The sequence below is a fragment of the Xenopus laevis genome, chromosome 9_10L (genome assembly GCF_017654675.1).
Source record: "Xenopus laevis strain J_2021 chromosome 9_10L, Xenopus_laevis_v10.1, whole genome shotgun sequence".
Lineage (NCBI taxonomy): Eukaryota > Metazoa > Chordata > Amphibia > Anura > Pipidae > Xenopus > Xenopus laevis.
In genome coordinates this window covers 43,825,720-43,841,880 of record NC_054387.1, presented here as the reverse complement: position 1 = coordinate 43,841,880, position 16,161 = coordinate 43,825,720, and the positions used below count along the sequence as shown (strand labels likewise).

Here is a 16,161-nt window from a genome sequence, read left to right as displayed (position 1 = left end):
CTGCCCGACTTTTGGCCAGATATCGATGGGACGCCCATCGGATGGCCCCACACATGGGCCAATAAGCTGCTGACTCAGCTTTTATCGGCCCTTGTATGGCGGCCTTTAGCATGACCATGGCGGCTCATATTTAGAATCCCTTGCAATTCAGCAATTAGCACTTTGAGCCAGGAACCTTACTGTGCCTTTGAGGGTTGATACGAGATTATGGTGTCGGTATGGCGGTGCTTATATGTTTGGCACAAATACAGGAGAAAGGGATAGAGAAAGAATTGTGTCCAGCATTTCCAGTTCAAACTGAGGTTACTAATCTTAATCTTGGGATTATATCACATGCACTTTAATCACCACTAATTCTCAAACGCAATGAAAAGTGGCATTAAGATGGATTTCCTCCCTGAAATTAGCACTATTATTTGATATGGAATACAAGCCAGAGGGTCAGATCATGTTAAGAAATAAAGTATTATTAATGAACGCTGTTAAAATCTTGTTGTGTATTAGTTAGGAATTCAATAATATCATGTTCGACCTTCCATGTGTTTTTCTTCCTCTCTCTCGTCAGAATGCTGGCCATATATGCCCAAGTTTGGTTGGGTAGTTTGTCAGTTCATATTTCCTACCCAGCTGGGCATGTATCTCAGCTTGGGGGGGCTGGTTTGATATGCCATCCTGTGATCTGTCTAGGGTTGCCACCTTTTCTGGAAAATAATACCGGCCTTCCTATATATTTATCTTTTTTCCCTATTAATAACATTGGGATAAGTCATCTTTCTTACCGGCCAGGCCGGTAAAATACTGGCCAGGTGGCAACCATAGATCTGTCCAACCTGAAAATATCACTGTGTCTGTGGGTTCATGGTATATTGGCAGATGAGTATGTGAAGAAGAGCAATAGCTTCTGCTCTTACATGTGTATCACTGATCCTGCACGGAACATTTCTGCCGTTGGGAAATCCTAGATATCTGAACACGGGTGAACAAGCACATACATGCCCAGGCATGTATCCTCATAAATATTTATACACAAAAGCAAGGACATATCTGCCAACACTGCACTAGGCTTAAGTTGGGTTTTAATGAGGGTTCACCTTCTTTTGTTGTTCTTCAGCAAATATCAAGGTCAGGAAATCTTAAGCCATTTCCCTTCAAAATATTTTCAACTTTGAGTAATGTTCCATCTTCAGTAATGTTCCATCTTCATCCTTTGCAGTTCTTTTCCTTTTAATCCTCCCTTGTCTGTCTCTCCTCTTCCCTCTCCCCCTTTCCATCACTCATTGAACAAAAAAAATGCCCTGTAACAAAAGCCTGATTGTTGCCCTTAAACCCTAAGCTATTTATCAAGCTTCTATTTCCTGTTGTCCACAGTGGGGCAGGACCCACCCAGATTAGCCCCTGCCAGGCGATTGTGTGAGCACAGAATTTGGAACAGCACAAGAATCTCATTGTTGTCATAATCTGACAACGGATATGTGGGGGTCTGAGTGTGAAGGACTGCTGCACATTTGCTCTGCCAATAAAACACCCTGACACCCGCTAGAGGTTTTATAGGATGGCACATTAGATACAGATTCCAACCATTTGTGTGCATGAGTGCAGCTGTACAACAGCAGAAGGAGTGTGCGTGTAAAGGAAACCTCACAATATTGCATATATATATATATATATATATATATATATATATATATATATATATATATATATATATATATATATATATATATATATATATATATATATATATAGATATATATAGATATATATATAGATATATATAGATATATATATAGATATATATAGATATATATATATATAGATATAGATATATATATATATAGATAGATAGATATACATATATATATATATATATATATATATATATATATATATATATTATATATATATATATTTTTTCTTTTAGTGGAGATCTTACCTTATCTACTTACAGTATATGTAGAATAATAAAGTCTCCTAAATTATAAATGATGTGGCCAGAACATTCCTTCTTTGTATATTTGAATTTGGGATAAACTATACTGTGTCTCTTAGAATATGCCTTTTCTTTATATTTGTATTTAAACATGTGGATTGAAGCTGCCACATTCCTTTAGAGTTTAAACAAGACAGCATGGGCCTTATTGTGTTCCCAGAACATTCCTTCTCTGTATATCTGCACTTTAATAGGGACATTATAACCCAGACACTAGTGTTGCATCTTATATGCAGTATGTACTATTCTCTATTGTACCAACACATTTACATTACTAAAAGATATAGATTACAGCTTGCCTACAGAATGAGTTTCATCTTCATACTATATGACCCAATAAAAAATGTTTGGCTAATATATTTTTGGTTGAAACAATTACTTTTACTGGTAAATTCCTTTTGCTATGGATTATTTGGATCAAACTCTATGTATTTATCCTGCATGCTTATGGTTTATGTTGTATATTGGAAATGTGCAAATTAACGCCTCCAGTTCATAAGGAGTGTCTCATATGTCATATTTTGTTTTACAGAGAAAGCTCACAACGGTGGCAGCCGGCCCCCGGGACCAAAGCAGCCATGTTGGTAAAGGTGAATAGCCTAAGACAAGGCCCTACATCCATATCCAGTGCAACGAATCACAGCAGCAGCCCAAAACACGTAGTCCACAAACCCACAGCATACGCACAGCCTCAGCCCTCTTTTCTGCAGCTGAAAACTAATGTAGATACCCAGCAATCAATGCAGATCAAGAAGACAGACAATGGAGGGTTTTGCCTTGTTATGACAGTGGATGGAGCCAATAGCCAAACACCACAAAGGACTCCTACAGGGACAATTCAGCCCATGTCTCCCCGATATGGCTCTCCTCCTCCTATATATGATGAACCATCAATTGACTCACCCATATATGACGAGCCACCAGTGGAAATGGATTTTGAAAGCATGACTGTGCATTCACTTTCTCCATCACTGTCCCCTACTAATAGCCTTCAAAACCAACCTCAGGTCACAAAACTTCTTCCCTACCCTGGCGTTCATCATAAACATAAAAGGAACTCATCCGCTACAGAGTACAGCCCAGCAGGCCGGGAATACATTAAACACATGGTAAATGTAGACCAGTCTTCTAAGCAAACTGTATCCCCAACTGGATCTCTTGACGTTCCTCCAAAGCCTGGACATTTGGCTCTAAAAGACAGTTTCAAACATTCATGGAAGATCTTGGAAGCTAACGTTCTCAAGAACATGGAAGCGCACCATAATCGCCAGAACAGCCTTCCTCAGGACTACCCAACAGTGGTAAGCCAACAGGATTCTGGCTACTCCACTGGACCTTCTCCAAGTGTGAGAAAGAGGAAAGGAAGGAGGCAAGGCAATGTACAGATAAGGCCGGGCTCGTTGGGCAGCAGCAGTGAGCTCAATGCTTTGAATGATAAACTTATAGCAGAAATGAGGACAGTGGTGGGCAGGAACACGGCTGGTCAGGGTAGCAAAACCAGCTTGGACACCGAAATGCTGGAACATAGCATTCCAGCAGATGGAAATAAAGTGAGGTTTCAGACAGATGCCTTGAAAAAAGGCAGTGGGAGGGGCTCCAGAGATGACATGTCGGCCAGCAACAGGTCCTTGTACAGAGTTGGGCCAGAGAATCGAGAAAATAACCAAGGTGAAATGGCTGTGCAACAGGAGGTTGTACGGCAAAAAAGGACTTATGAGAAGATAGTCACCAGCCAGATCAGTTTGTTGTCCTCGGAATCTGCAAGAACCACGTCACAGGTATATATTTCTGGTATCTTTTCAGACCCCCTCTTGTTTATCTACCATTCTTCCATCTGGAGGCCTGCAAACTGTATATAGGTATAGAGCCCCCCAAATAGTTTTCCTCACCCTAGGGCTATGTAGTGTGTATAATACAGTTATCTGAATACATTTTGATTGAGGAGCTTGCGGTATAGTAGATCATTCACTCTAGAAGTGTTTGGACAAAAATAACCCCTGTAAAATATGTCTAGAAAACTAAAATGGCCAGAATGTTTGTTAGTTTAAGGTTGTATTTTAGGAATATTGAGGTAATGTTTGTTCCCAATGTCTGCGTTTCCATCTTTATTTGTGAGTGGAAATTCTCTATTGTGGCAGACAGCTTTATTCCACTGTGCCGTAAGTTGACTTGTATTCTAAACAGTACAGTGTGCTGATGCTATGTATATAAAGCATGTCTAGAAATCTCTGCTCTGGCTAAGGATACAAAACGTTTCATTTAACCAAACCTACGTTGTTTTATTTCTGTAGCCATCCTTTCCCACCTTTAACCACTGTACCACACCTTTGACCACAACAAAATTTAATTTAGGTTAGGAAATAACCAGCGGTGACCACAATTCCTGCAATTTTAGGTTTGCAATAAAGCCAGCCCTTTGCTGTGTGTTTTAAATGGCTTCTGTTTGAGCTCTGCCTAAAATTGTTCATAGCCGAAACTTCCCATAAGAGGCCCTTTAATGAATATTCCTGCACTCGGGCATTGTAGAAGAATAAGAGTGAAACTGCAGGACTTTGTATCCAGGCAAGGATTTTCTTCCATTTATTTTGCCTTAAATATGCAGTTTAGTGCAAAGTAATATCTTGTGTGCATTTCTTCTCTGTATATTTGTATTCATACAAATGTATGTATGTATAGAGATCATTACTTATCAGTATATCTGTAGTTATGTTTATAGGTGGGAGCTGCAATGTAGTTTTCCTTCTGGGCTCTCTTCATAAGGAATACCTCCCAACATAGGGAAGTTAAAAATGTGGACACTTGATGGCAGGGGGTCCCCAAACCTTTTTTTACCTGTGAGCCACATTCAAATGTAAACAGAGCTGGGGAGCAACATAAGCATGAAACATGTTCCTGGGAGTACCAAGCAGGGCTGTAATTGGCTGTTTGATAGCCCGTATGTGGACTGGCAGCCTACAGGAGGTTCTGTTTGGCAGTATATCTGGTTTTCATGCAACAAAAAATTACTTCCAAGCCAGAAATTCAAAAATAAGCACCTGCTTTGAGGTCACTGGGAGCAACATCCAAGGGGTTGGGGAGCAACATGTTGCCAAGCCACTGGTTGGGGATCAATGCTTTAGGGCGATGCCCTCAATCTGCCCAGCCATGGCCCTGATCCACCTAAAACACCTCCTGCTTTTGAGTAGGCCCTGTCCCTTTCTGGGACTCTGTTGTTGTTGTACCCTTGTCTTATATGGCATAACCCCAACAGTAGGGTTGCCACCTGGATGGTATTTTACCGGCCTGGCCGGTAAAAATTATGGTTGATCCCAATGTTATTAATAGGGAAAAAAGATAAAGATATAGGAAGGCCGGTATTTTTTTCCATAAAAGGTGACAACCCTACCCAACAGTCTCCCAACTTATCTCGGTTTCGTCAGCCGTCACCAAGACTAGTGCTTCTCTTGTTGTACCCCTAGCTAATACAATATACCCCCCACCACTAGACACTATTCTGCATATAAATTACAGTTTGCCATTCAGCATGTGGATTAGGTATGTGCCCAGTTCTGAAAGGGTTTGCTGATGTATCCAGATGCAGTTTGCTAATTTATCTCCATACACACTGCTTGGCATCCCAGACACTGGCCCAGTCTGTAGTTTGGTTGTTAATGAACGTCTAGTAGGATAGGGATTTAATTATCATTTGTAGTACCCTGTCTCTGCTCGTCCTTCTTAGCTAGAATGTTATTTTGCTGAGGTGTTTCATTGGATGCCTCAGACAGGCCAGTTATTTTGACTGTTCCTACTGTAGATGTTCCAACATGCTAGTAGCCAATTATAATCCTATTATATAAGATCTGGTCCCATCTTGCAATAGAGATAATTATTGGGCGTGCCTCTGCTACAATCTAAGAACCTAAAGATGAAACCTCATTATCTGGACCACACAAATGAAAACAGCTTTGCTCCTTGCTGTTGATCACTGTGTGGTCTCTTAATATATATTTTTTGTGTCTAATTAAAACTCCAATCTGCAGTCCTCAAAGCTGATGGACTCTCAGCTTTCCCCGACAGACTTCTTTACAATGTAGTAATCGATCAGCTGTGGCTGCTTGCTAAATATTATTTACATTACACTGCTTAACAGTGTAATGATGTAAAGAATAGCCGCTGTCTGTGCCTACAAAGCTGCCAAACTGATAGAATATTCACATTTTGTGATTAATGCTGCTACTGTATGAGCTGGGAAATGAGAGAGGTCACAATGGGTGTCCAACGTCTTCAACAATGATTTCTAGAAGACTAGTTTCAGATTTATTTTCATAAGGTTCCATTTGAGGCTCAAAGTTTTAACCAGTCCCAGGTTTACAGAATATCTTTGGACAGCTAATTTGACAAGGGGGTGGAGTCTATCCATATACCTCCCAACTTCAGTTTTTTGGGGGACAGTCCTGATTTTGACAGCTCAAACTGCAGTCCCAGATTGTTATTGAAATGTCTCGACTTTTTCTTCGATCTCCTGGCACTGAACAGCCAGAAAAAGATACGTTTCCAACATTTAATTTTCTTTTGACAAAGAGCCCAGCATAATTAGCAGCTGCACTTCGATACATTTGTTAAAATTTTAGATAAGCAAAGAAACATTTGTAACAGTTTAAGGTCTCTTGGGGAAACTATGACTTGCAGCTAAAAAAAGGGCAAATCACCTGGATTAGCAAAACTGTAATAGCACATAAAAAACACAGAAATTAGTTCAGACTTTCATAACCTGCCAAATTTTGTAAAATGGACCCTGTAATTAGGGGGTGTGGCCATAAAATGGGTGTGGTCAAAACATTTTCCCCACAGCAAATCTTTTTATGCATCTAAAACCTCAAAGCAGTATTATTATTATCCTATTGCCCAGACATAATTTGCAGTGCTTCACAATGTGTTTATCTTATTCCCTGCCCCAGTGGAGCTTACAATGTAAGGCTCGTATCACATTCATACATTCTAATAGGGGTGATACCAGAATACCATGTGACCCACACAAGTTTGGGGGTGAGGGAATTAATACAAACTCTTGGCATGTTGTGTTATGCCCTAAACCATGATGATATATGCCCTTTAATTGTTTCAGATTGAGAAATATAATTTGCCTTTAAAAATGTTTTTTTCCCCTAATATATATGTCTGTTTGTTATTATGAGCGAGCAGCAGAGAAGAACGCTGCCTGTTTTTTAAGACAACATAATGTACAAAGGATAGGTACATTGTTCTGAATAATTAAAAGCAATCTGTTCCACCACTGCTATGCAAACAGCTTGTTGCAGCCGCTATTCCTGGATTTGCGCATTATTCATTTATATGTCCCACTCTCTGATTTCTGTGCTCCAGGTGCTGTTATTTACAGTGAAGCCTGGATACATGCAGTGGCTCCATTTATCTAATGTGGATTATCATATTGGGTGAAGGGGAGGGTAGTTACAAACTCATAATCATAATTATGAATATTTTTTAGTCTTTTGCCTGGGGGCCTAGGACACATCTTCTCTGCGCATTGACCCCCTAGATGATAATTTAGTTATTTGTCCAGTAAATATTTGAGGCAAAATTCACAAAACAAGTATGATTGAGCCGTAGTAACCAATCAGCAACTAGCTTGGATTAGTTAACAGCTGTAAATGAATTAAAAAGGTTTGTTACTATGAATTACTTTTGAAGTTTTTATCTGTTTAAGAGATCCACGTTAGGTGTTTAATTATGAAATGACGATCCTTGTGGTTGGTTATGTGTGCTGTATATGGTCACTCAACTTTCTTTTTTTGCAGAGTGGAACATTGGAGGCAAACCCCACAAGTGACGGACGTGGACAGCAAGGATTTGGATACCAGTTCCCTTATACAACCTTGAGGAAACCCCTCTCCCAAACTAGTATGGTGGACTGGGCCACTAAGAACCTGAACATGCACACGCAGGGCATCTTCCGCAGGAGAATCTCCATCTCCAATATGCTCTCGTGGAATGGAGGCTCCATCAAGAAGCCTATGTTGATCACCAGCAACAGAGTGATCAAGAAGGAAGCCTGTGAAATGTTCAAGCTAGTCCAGGTCTACATGGGAGACCGTCAGGCACGGACAGACAGAAACCAGGTGGCACTGGTGCTAGTGACAAAATGTTGGAGTATGCAGGGTTTAAGGGATGAATTGTACATGCAGTTAGTAAAACAGACCACCAATAACATGTCCTACAGGAGCTTGTCCTATGGATGGGAGCTCATCGCTATCAGTCTGGGATTCTTCTCACCTTCACCAAAATTTCAGTCCTATTTGGAGGGTTATATCTACAAACACCTGGATGAAGTCAATGATTTGAACAGTAAGTGTTCTGCACAATTTTGTCAACAGTGGGGTGTCAACCCTTGTTCTTAGCTCTGAAGTGTCTGTTTAGAAACTATGAGACTTAGCATCACATTTATTAGCTGTGAGTTCATGTTATGGATATATTTCTAATAGTTACTATACATGAAGTCTGACTGTATAAGCAGTCATGTAGATCACATGTGGCCTTTGGCTGTGGCTATAAAGTCCTGTGGGCCATTTCAGAATCAGTGATGTATGGTGAATTTTTGCTGCCTCAGCCTACATTTGCCTTTACAGTTACGTGAGTCACCTCTCTGGGCTCTGGCTATGCATATACAGTCCTGTGGGTCACCTCTCTGGGCTCTGGCTGTGCATATACAGTCCTGTGGGTCACCTCTCTTGGCTCTGGTTGTGCATATACAGTCCTGTGGGTGACCTCTCTGGGCTCTGGCTGTGCATATACAGTCCTGTGGGTCACTCTCTGGGCTCTGGCTGTGCATATACAGTCCTGTGGGTCACCTCTCTGGGCTCTGGTTGTGCATATACAGTCCTGTGGGTCACCTCTCTGGGCTCTGGTTGTGCATATACAGTCCTGTGGGTGACCTCTCTGGGCTCTGGCTGTGCATATACAGTCCTGTGGGTCACCTCTCTGGGCTCTGGTTGTGCATATACAGTCCTGTGGGTCACCTCTCTGGGCTCTGGTTGTGCATATACAGTCCTGTGGGTCACCTCTCTTGGCTCTGGTTGTGCATATACAGTCCTGTGGGTCACCTCTCTTGGCTCTGGTTGTGCATTAACAGTCACATCCCTTTATGGGAAGCAGCCTTGTTGGCTGTTGGGAACATCAATGTATTTAGTGGACATTTGTGACATTATGGTTCAGCCAGAAGACTTGTATATACAACAGGACTCATGTGCGTTACATCTGCAGGATTCACTGGACTGGAAGCAATCAGAAATCTGTATTTAATGCTAGAATGGGATTTTTTGCTGTAATAAGAGAGTTCCACTGAAGTATGATGAACTGCAGCTCTGGGTATACTTGGGCAGCTGCACATTCGCCATACTATGCTGAAACTAATATCATTTTGATCTTGTTTATATACAGAACTGAAAGAATGTGTTCACTGAGTCCCTTCTGTCTGAAGTTATAGCTTAGGTCAGTGAATTCAGGACTCCAGAGCTCGGAATTTCAGGAAAAGAAATATATTTGGAATGCACGTGTCTGGCAGCCAACCAGCACACATACGCGTCACATATTCTGCCTCAGTATATGGTGAAATTCCTTTATAAAGTAATAATGCAAAAGCAGAGGCATTCTTTTATACGTGCAATAGAAAATGTGGTCAAACAGGCGGTACAGTTAATTAGTTCTCTTAATGCCACCTTAAAATCCAACACAACCATATTTAAATTAAGGATCGCAGGGAGTTTTAATAGCTTATAATAAAGCATGTATTATTAAATTAGAGGAAACGTTAATGTGCATTTAGCCTCAAATTATATATTCATGAAATTAAAAAGCCATGGGTATCATGTAAACCAGTAGTGATGTTGTTAGTTATATATGTGCTTAGTAATGTCATGTGATTCACTCAAATGTGTGCAATATTTATATATTAGGACATTATTTCCATGTCCTGTATAAAACCACTTGAGGCCTTGTGCCTTTATAAGTTTATATGGTGCCAAAATGCTTTAGTTATTTCTAATATCCCTGTTATTTACAGTAGGGGTACGTTTAGCCTTATAATACATAAGTGAAGAGTTCCCTGTATAACTCAGCCTGCAGCCTTGAGTCTTTATATGGTCACAGAACCCCTCAATGACTTCTAATATCCTTATAATTTACAGTAGGCGGTACATTATCCCTTATAATACATGAGTGATACTCAGAGTTCCCTGTATAACTCAGACTGCAGCCTTGTGCCTTTATATGGTCACAGAACCTCTCAGTGACTTCTAATATCCTTATAATTTACAGTAGGGGGTACATTATCCTTTATAATACATAAGTGATACTCAGAGTTCCCTGTATAACTCAGACTACAGCTTTGTCTTTATATGGTCACAGAACTCCTCAGTGATTTCTAATATCCTTATAATTTACAGTAGGAGGTACATTATCCCTTATAATACATGAGTGATACTCAGAGTTCCCTGTATAACTCAGCCTTGTGCCTTTATATGGTCACAGAACAACCCCTCAGTGACTTCTAATATCCTTATAATTTACAGTAGGGGGTACATTATCCCTTATAATACATGAGTGATACACAGAGTTCCCTGTATAACTCAGCCTTGTGCCTTTATAAGGTCACAGAACAACCCCTCAGTGACTTCTAATATCCTTATGATTTACAGTAGGGGGTACATTATCCCTTATAATACATGAGTGATACGCAGAGTTCCCTGTATAACTTAGTCTGTAGCATTGTGCCTTTATATGGTCACAGAACCCCCCAGTGACTTCTAATATCCTTATAATTTACAGTAGGGGGTACATTTTGCCTGTATCATACTGCTGAAAATTTCTGCTGAAATTTTATGACTTTACACCATTTTTGTTTGGTGCTATTTACCTTTTTCCGTGTGGCTTTTTATCTACAAGCCTCACACAGTTTATAGCCAGCAGTGAGGAAACAGACTATATAATCTGTTAAAGCATATAATAAGGGGCTAGTGTAGGTTCTTTTAATGTGGGGGCAGACTAAACCAAAGTTTGAAATAGACAGAAGCGCTCTGTAGCTAATTATACACGCTGTAATTAGACAAGTTCATGTGTAACTGGAACCGAAGTACAAAAATACAATTTGTATCAGAGTTTGGAACATAGGTGAGCCTGTGTATTTCTAAAAAGGTTTATAAAAATCAAGAACGAGTAATCCTTTTTCCTGCAGATATTCTATATGAGAATATTTGAATGTCGTGTATTACTATTACTAATTGTCTTTCTGTACATCTTTCGGTACATCTGGGAAAATAGTTAAATCTAGTTTATCCGTTTTGTTTTTTTTTTCATTGTATACAGTGTCCTGTGTAAATTTAGAATAATAAACCCCCCTGCGACAGTAAATTATAAGAATGTTAGAAATGAGGACGTGCGACCATATAAAGGCACAAAATGTTCTGCCTCCTCCAAACAGTATGTGGAACCTGCAGCTCATTTACCCTGTTTGCCCTAAACTCTCTAAGAGGGCAGAGCTAGAAGATATTATGAAACACAATGCTAAGCAATAAAAATTCCATACACTTGTATTTTTAGCTGTCTGGCACAAAATTAAAGGGATCCTGTCATCGGAAAACATGTTTTTTTCAAAACGCATCCGTTAATAATGCTACCCAGCAGAATTCTGCAGTGAAATCCATTTCTCAAAAGAGCAAACAGATTTTTTTATATTCAATTTTGAAATCTGACATGGGGCTAGACATTTTGTCAATTTCCCAGCTGCCCCCAGTCATGTGAATTGTGCCTGCACTTTAGGAGAGAAATGCTTTCTGGCAGGCTGCTGTTTTTCCTTCTCAATGTAACTGAATGTGTCTCAGTGGGACATGGGTTTTTACTATTGAGTGTTGTTCTCAGATCTACCAGGCAGCTGTTATCTTGTGTTAGGGAGCTGCTATCTGGTTATCTTCCCATTGTTCTTTTGTTTGGCTGCTGGGGGGAAATAGGGAGGGGTGATATCACTCCAACTTGCAGTACAGCAGTAAAGAGTGATTGAAGTTTATCAGAGCACAAGTCACATGACTTGGGGCAGCTGGGAAATTGACAAAATGTCTAGCCCCATATCAGATTTCAAAATTGAATATAAAAAAATCTGTTTGCTCTTTTGAGTAATGGATTTCAGTGTAGAATTCTGCTGGAGCAGCACTATTAACTGATTCATTTTGAAAAAATATTTTTTCCCATGACAGTATCTCTTTAAGAATAACCCTGGGGTATAGTGTTCTAGACTACCCACAACCTGTTTATACACAGATCACATGTACTAAGTATGACTTTTAATTTCTAGTAACCCAGAAAATTCATGAAGTTCAGGAACTGAATACCAAGAAGATCTCCAAATCTCGAAAAAAGAGGAAGCAGAACGGAGATGAAGAAGAAGGTTAGTTTCATTTGTTCTTTTTCTTATGTAAGACCAGACTGATATAGAGACGAAGGTTGTATTGGTTTTCCTCCAGGTTTTCTAGTTTCCTCCCACACACCAGAAACATACAGTATAACTATCCTCTGATTAACAGTCCCTAGTGTGTAAATATAACAGTGACCTTGGCCAGGGACTTATGGGAATAGCGAACAATCTCTGCAAAGTGCTACATAAATATGCCAACACTATATAAATGAAGGCTGATGATAATTTGGGTATAACTTCCCCTTTAATCAAACCATTTGTGTCTGGACAAGCCAGGCTATTAAGTTCATAAACATCCTTGGAAGAAATGTGTTTGGATCAATTTGCCTTTAGTTGGCCAGTCTTGTGTTTGGTTATGCTGGGAGTTGTAGCCCAGCCACTCCCAGCAAAATGTAGGTAACCCATGATAAACCAAAACATTTATTAAAGGTTAACTACCCCTTTGAGTAGTGTATTTAACTAAATTGAATTGTAGATGTGCACTTTATATAGCAGCTTGCCAAACTGCAGATTTTTCTCATAAAACAGATGCCAGAATGTCTAATTGCTATGGCAAATATGGCAGTTTCTTTGGTGATACTTCCCTTTTTTTTTTTAAAGAAAAATGATAGCACGCTTCAGGATCTTGAAAAACAAAATATGGAAGGTGATAACATTTCAGATTATTTAGGGTCCTTAAAGTAGGGTTGCCACCTTTTTGCCCAGTGGAGGCGGGGCCATGACATGCAGGGTGTGAGACCATGATGCAGCAGGGGCGAGCCATGACATCGAGGGGCGGAGCTATGACACGGCGATATCAATCATGGGGAATTCTGCCCAGTTTTCCTAATTTGGAAAATACTGGGCTGTCCAGGTCAAAACCGGACAGGTGGCAACCTTACCTTAAAGAGGTGCTACACTTAAGTGTTTGATGCGTGTTTAAAACCCAGGTCTTAGTGCACCTAACTGCATAAGATCATGGCCGGATTTATACATATTGCGCCCCTAGGCCGGGACCATTTGTCACCCCCCATTCCCCCCTTCATACGCACATGAAAAGTCTTATTTCATTGGGTCCAGAGCATAGGAATTGGTGCACAAGAGAGTTGAAGAGCTATGTCCACATGTCCCCAGTAGGGTTGCCACCTTTTGGCCCAGTTGAATCGGGTCAGGGGGTGGGATGTGGTACAATGGGGCGGTATTGTGATACTGCGGGGGACGAGTTGTGGCGATTGGCCAAATGCCGCGTCAATCATAGGGAATCAGTTTTGACCCAGGCAGCCCTTCAAAAAACTGTGCTGTTGGGTCAAAACTGGACAGGTGGCAAACGGGGCCGGGCCAAGGGGTAGGCAGAGTAGGCACGTGCCTAGGGTGCAAAGCTGGGGGGACGCCAGGCATATACCTTCTCTGTTGCCTACCCCCAGTCAGGTGCCGGACTCTCTGTGGTTTTTTCATCTCCTTGCGCGAAAGCATGTTCACGCCAATTTGCGCGTGCACAGAAGCGCAAAAGAAGTAAAGACCACCTCCTGCGCACTCGGGCTAAGCCGGCGCCGCATCACCTGGCTTGCCTTGGGCGCCTGTGTGGCCCAGCCCTGGTGGCAACCCTAGTCCCCAGTGTTTTCTCAACATATTGTGGCTGGGTGACATGTCACCCCTAAAATTCTGCTGCCCCTAGGCCCGGGCCTTTGTGGCCTTTCCACAAATCCAGGCCTGCATAACATAATTAAATCTAAAAATTTCCATATTTGAAATTCTGAACTTACTGCACCAGCCTAAAGGTTCAACATCCCAATAACATTTATGACCCAGGCCTTCACAGTTGTACACAGGACCTCACCATCTTGGATTTTGAAGATCGAAGATTTTATTAATATATGTCTATGTCATGGGACAGAAATAAAGGGCCAGATTCAATTCCTCGGGAAACACATATTTCACATAATTCAATTCCAAATTAGCCCACAGACTTCTAATGAGTTTTTTTTTCTCGTGAAACTGAATCTGGCCCAAAATATCTGTTATATGATCTTAGGCTCTGCCCTAAATATATGTTCTTAGGCTCTGCCTAAAATAACTGTTATACGTTCTTAGGCTCTGCTTTTATTTGTAGGTGATCACTAAAACTTCCTGCTTCGTTTTAGGTTTACCCATCAGCACCTACGCCAAGTACTGTTACCGCAGACTTCAAAAGGTGGCAATTACTGGGGGAAAGAAGGTAAATGGAAACTGTCATGCCAAAAATGGCAATAACATAATAATTTCTTTCTAACAGTGCATTTATTCGTATGCTGCTATTAAGTAGGGGTGCACCAAAGGCATTATTTTTATTGCCTTGAATAACAAATCCTCCACCAAAGACTTAGGAGAAGATAAATGCCCAGGTATGAGGTCCATTATCCAGAAAGTTCCTTATTACAGGAAGGCCATCTTTCATAGACATTTTAATAAAATAATTCAGTTGTTTTTTTTTTAAACATGGTTTCCTTTTTCAGTGTAATAATAAAACAGTCACTTGCACTTGATCTCAACTAAGATGTAATTAATCCTTATCGGAGACAAAACAATCGTATTGCTTTTATTTCATGTTTAAATTATTTTTTTTAGCAGACTTGCTAAAGATCCAGATCACAGAAAGATCCCTTATTCAGAAAACCCCAGCATTCTGCATAACAGGCCCCATACGTGTATTAAGAAAAAACATATTGCCTTCAGTCCAAAGCTCTAAAGTCACATGCGTCAAGATTTGGTTGCCATAAGCACTAAAGAATTGACTGCATTAGTATCCTAAAAAGTGCTGAGATTTTGCCAAATCCAAGACCAAATCTTGGCTTCCTTGGAGATTCCTAGCATAATACAGGTATGGTATCCGTTATTCGGAAACCCATTATCCAGAAAGCTCCAAATTACGGAAAGCCTGTCTTCCATAGACACCATTTTATCCAAATAATCCAAATTTTTTAAAAATATTTTTCTTTATAATAATAAAACAGTAGCTTGTACTTGATCCAAACTAAGATATAATTAATTCTTATTGGAAGCAAAAACAGCCTATTGGATTTAATTTATGTATATATGATTTTCTAGTAGACTTAAAGTATGAAGATCCAACTAATGAAAAACCTCTGGTCCAGAGCATTCTGGATAACAGGTCCCATACTTGTAGTACCAATTAAACCACACAGATTAATACCATTGCCCCTTTAACATTCTCAAAATCCTCCCCAAAACATACTTCATTATGTTAAATCACAGAACTGAGTCATCTCCTTCTCCTTGTTCACCTTTAAGTTAACTGTTAGTATGATGTAGAGAGTGAGATTCGGACACAATTTGCCATTGGTTTTCATTTTTTATTATTTGTGGTTATTGAGTTATTTAGCTTTTTATTCAGCAGTTATCCAGTTTGCAATTGTACCAATCTGGTTGCTATGGTCCAAATGACCCTAGCAACTATGCATTGATTTGAATGAAAGACTGGAATATGAATAGTCGAGCCATGAATAGAAAGATGAATAATTAAAAATAGCAATGACAATACATTTGTAGCTTTACAGGCCATTTGTTTTTAGATGGGGTCACTGACGATTTGAAAGCGTTAGAAGAAGGCGAATAAATAAAAAACTATAAAAAATAAATAATGAAAGCGAATTGAGTCTATAACATACTAAAAATGAACTTAAAGATGAACCACCCCTTTGAAAGGCCCCTATAAGTTAGTGGCTCAGACTTTACT

At 40.0% G+C, this 16,161-nt stretch overlaps 1 protein-coding gene across 3 annotated transcripts in view; it reads left to right on the top strand.

The window, feature by feature from the left end:
• The window catches only part of LOC108701070 (rho GTPase-activating protein 39), a 73,252-nt gene that overhangs the window by 47,606 nt on the left and 9,485 nt on the right, over positions 1-16,161 (top strand). For all 3 annotated transcript variants that reach the window (XM_018235233.2, XM_041577198.1, XM_041577197.1), the window contains 4 exons: positions 2,523-3,768; positions 7,786-8,332; positions 12,330-12,422; positions 14,570-14,643. In XM_018235233.2, the coding sequence (XP_018090722.1) occupies positions 2,523-3,768; positions 7,786-8,332; positions 12,330-12,422; positions 14,570-14,643 (1,960 nt within the window). The remainder of the gene's footprint in view (positions 1-2,522; positions 3,769-7,785; positions 8,333-12,329; positions 12,423-14,569; positions 14,644-16,161) is intronic.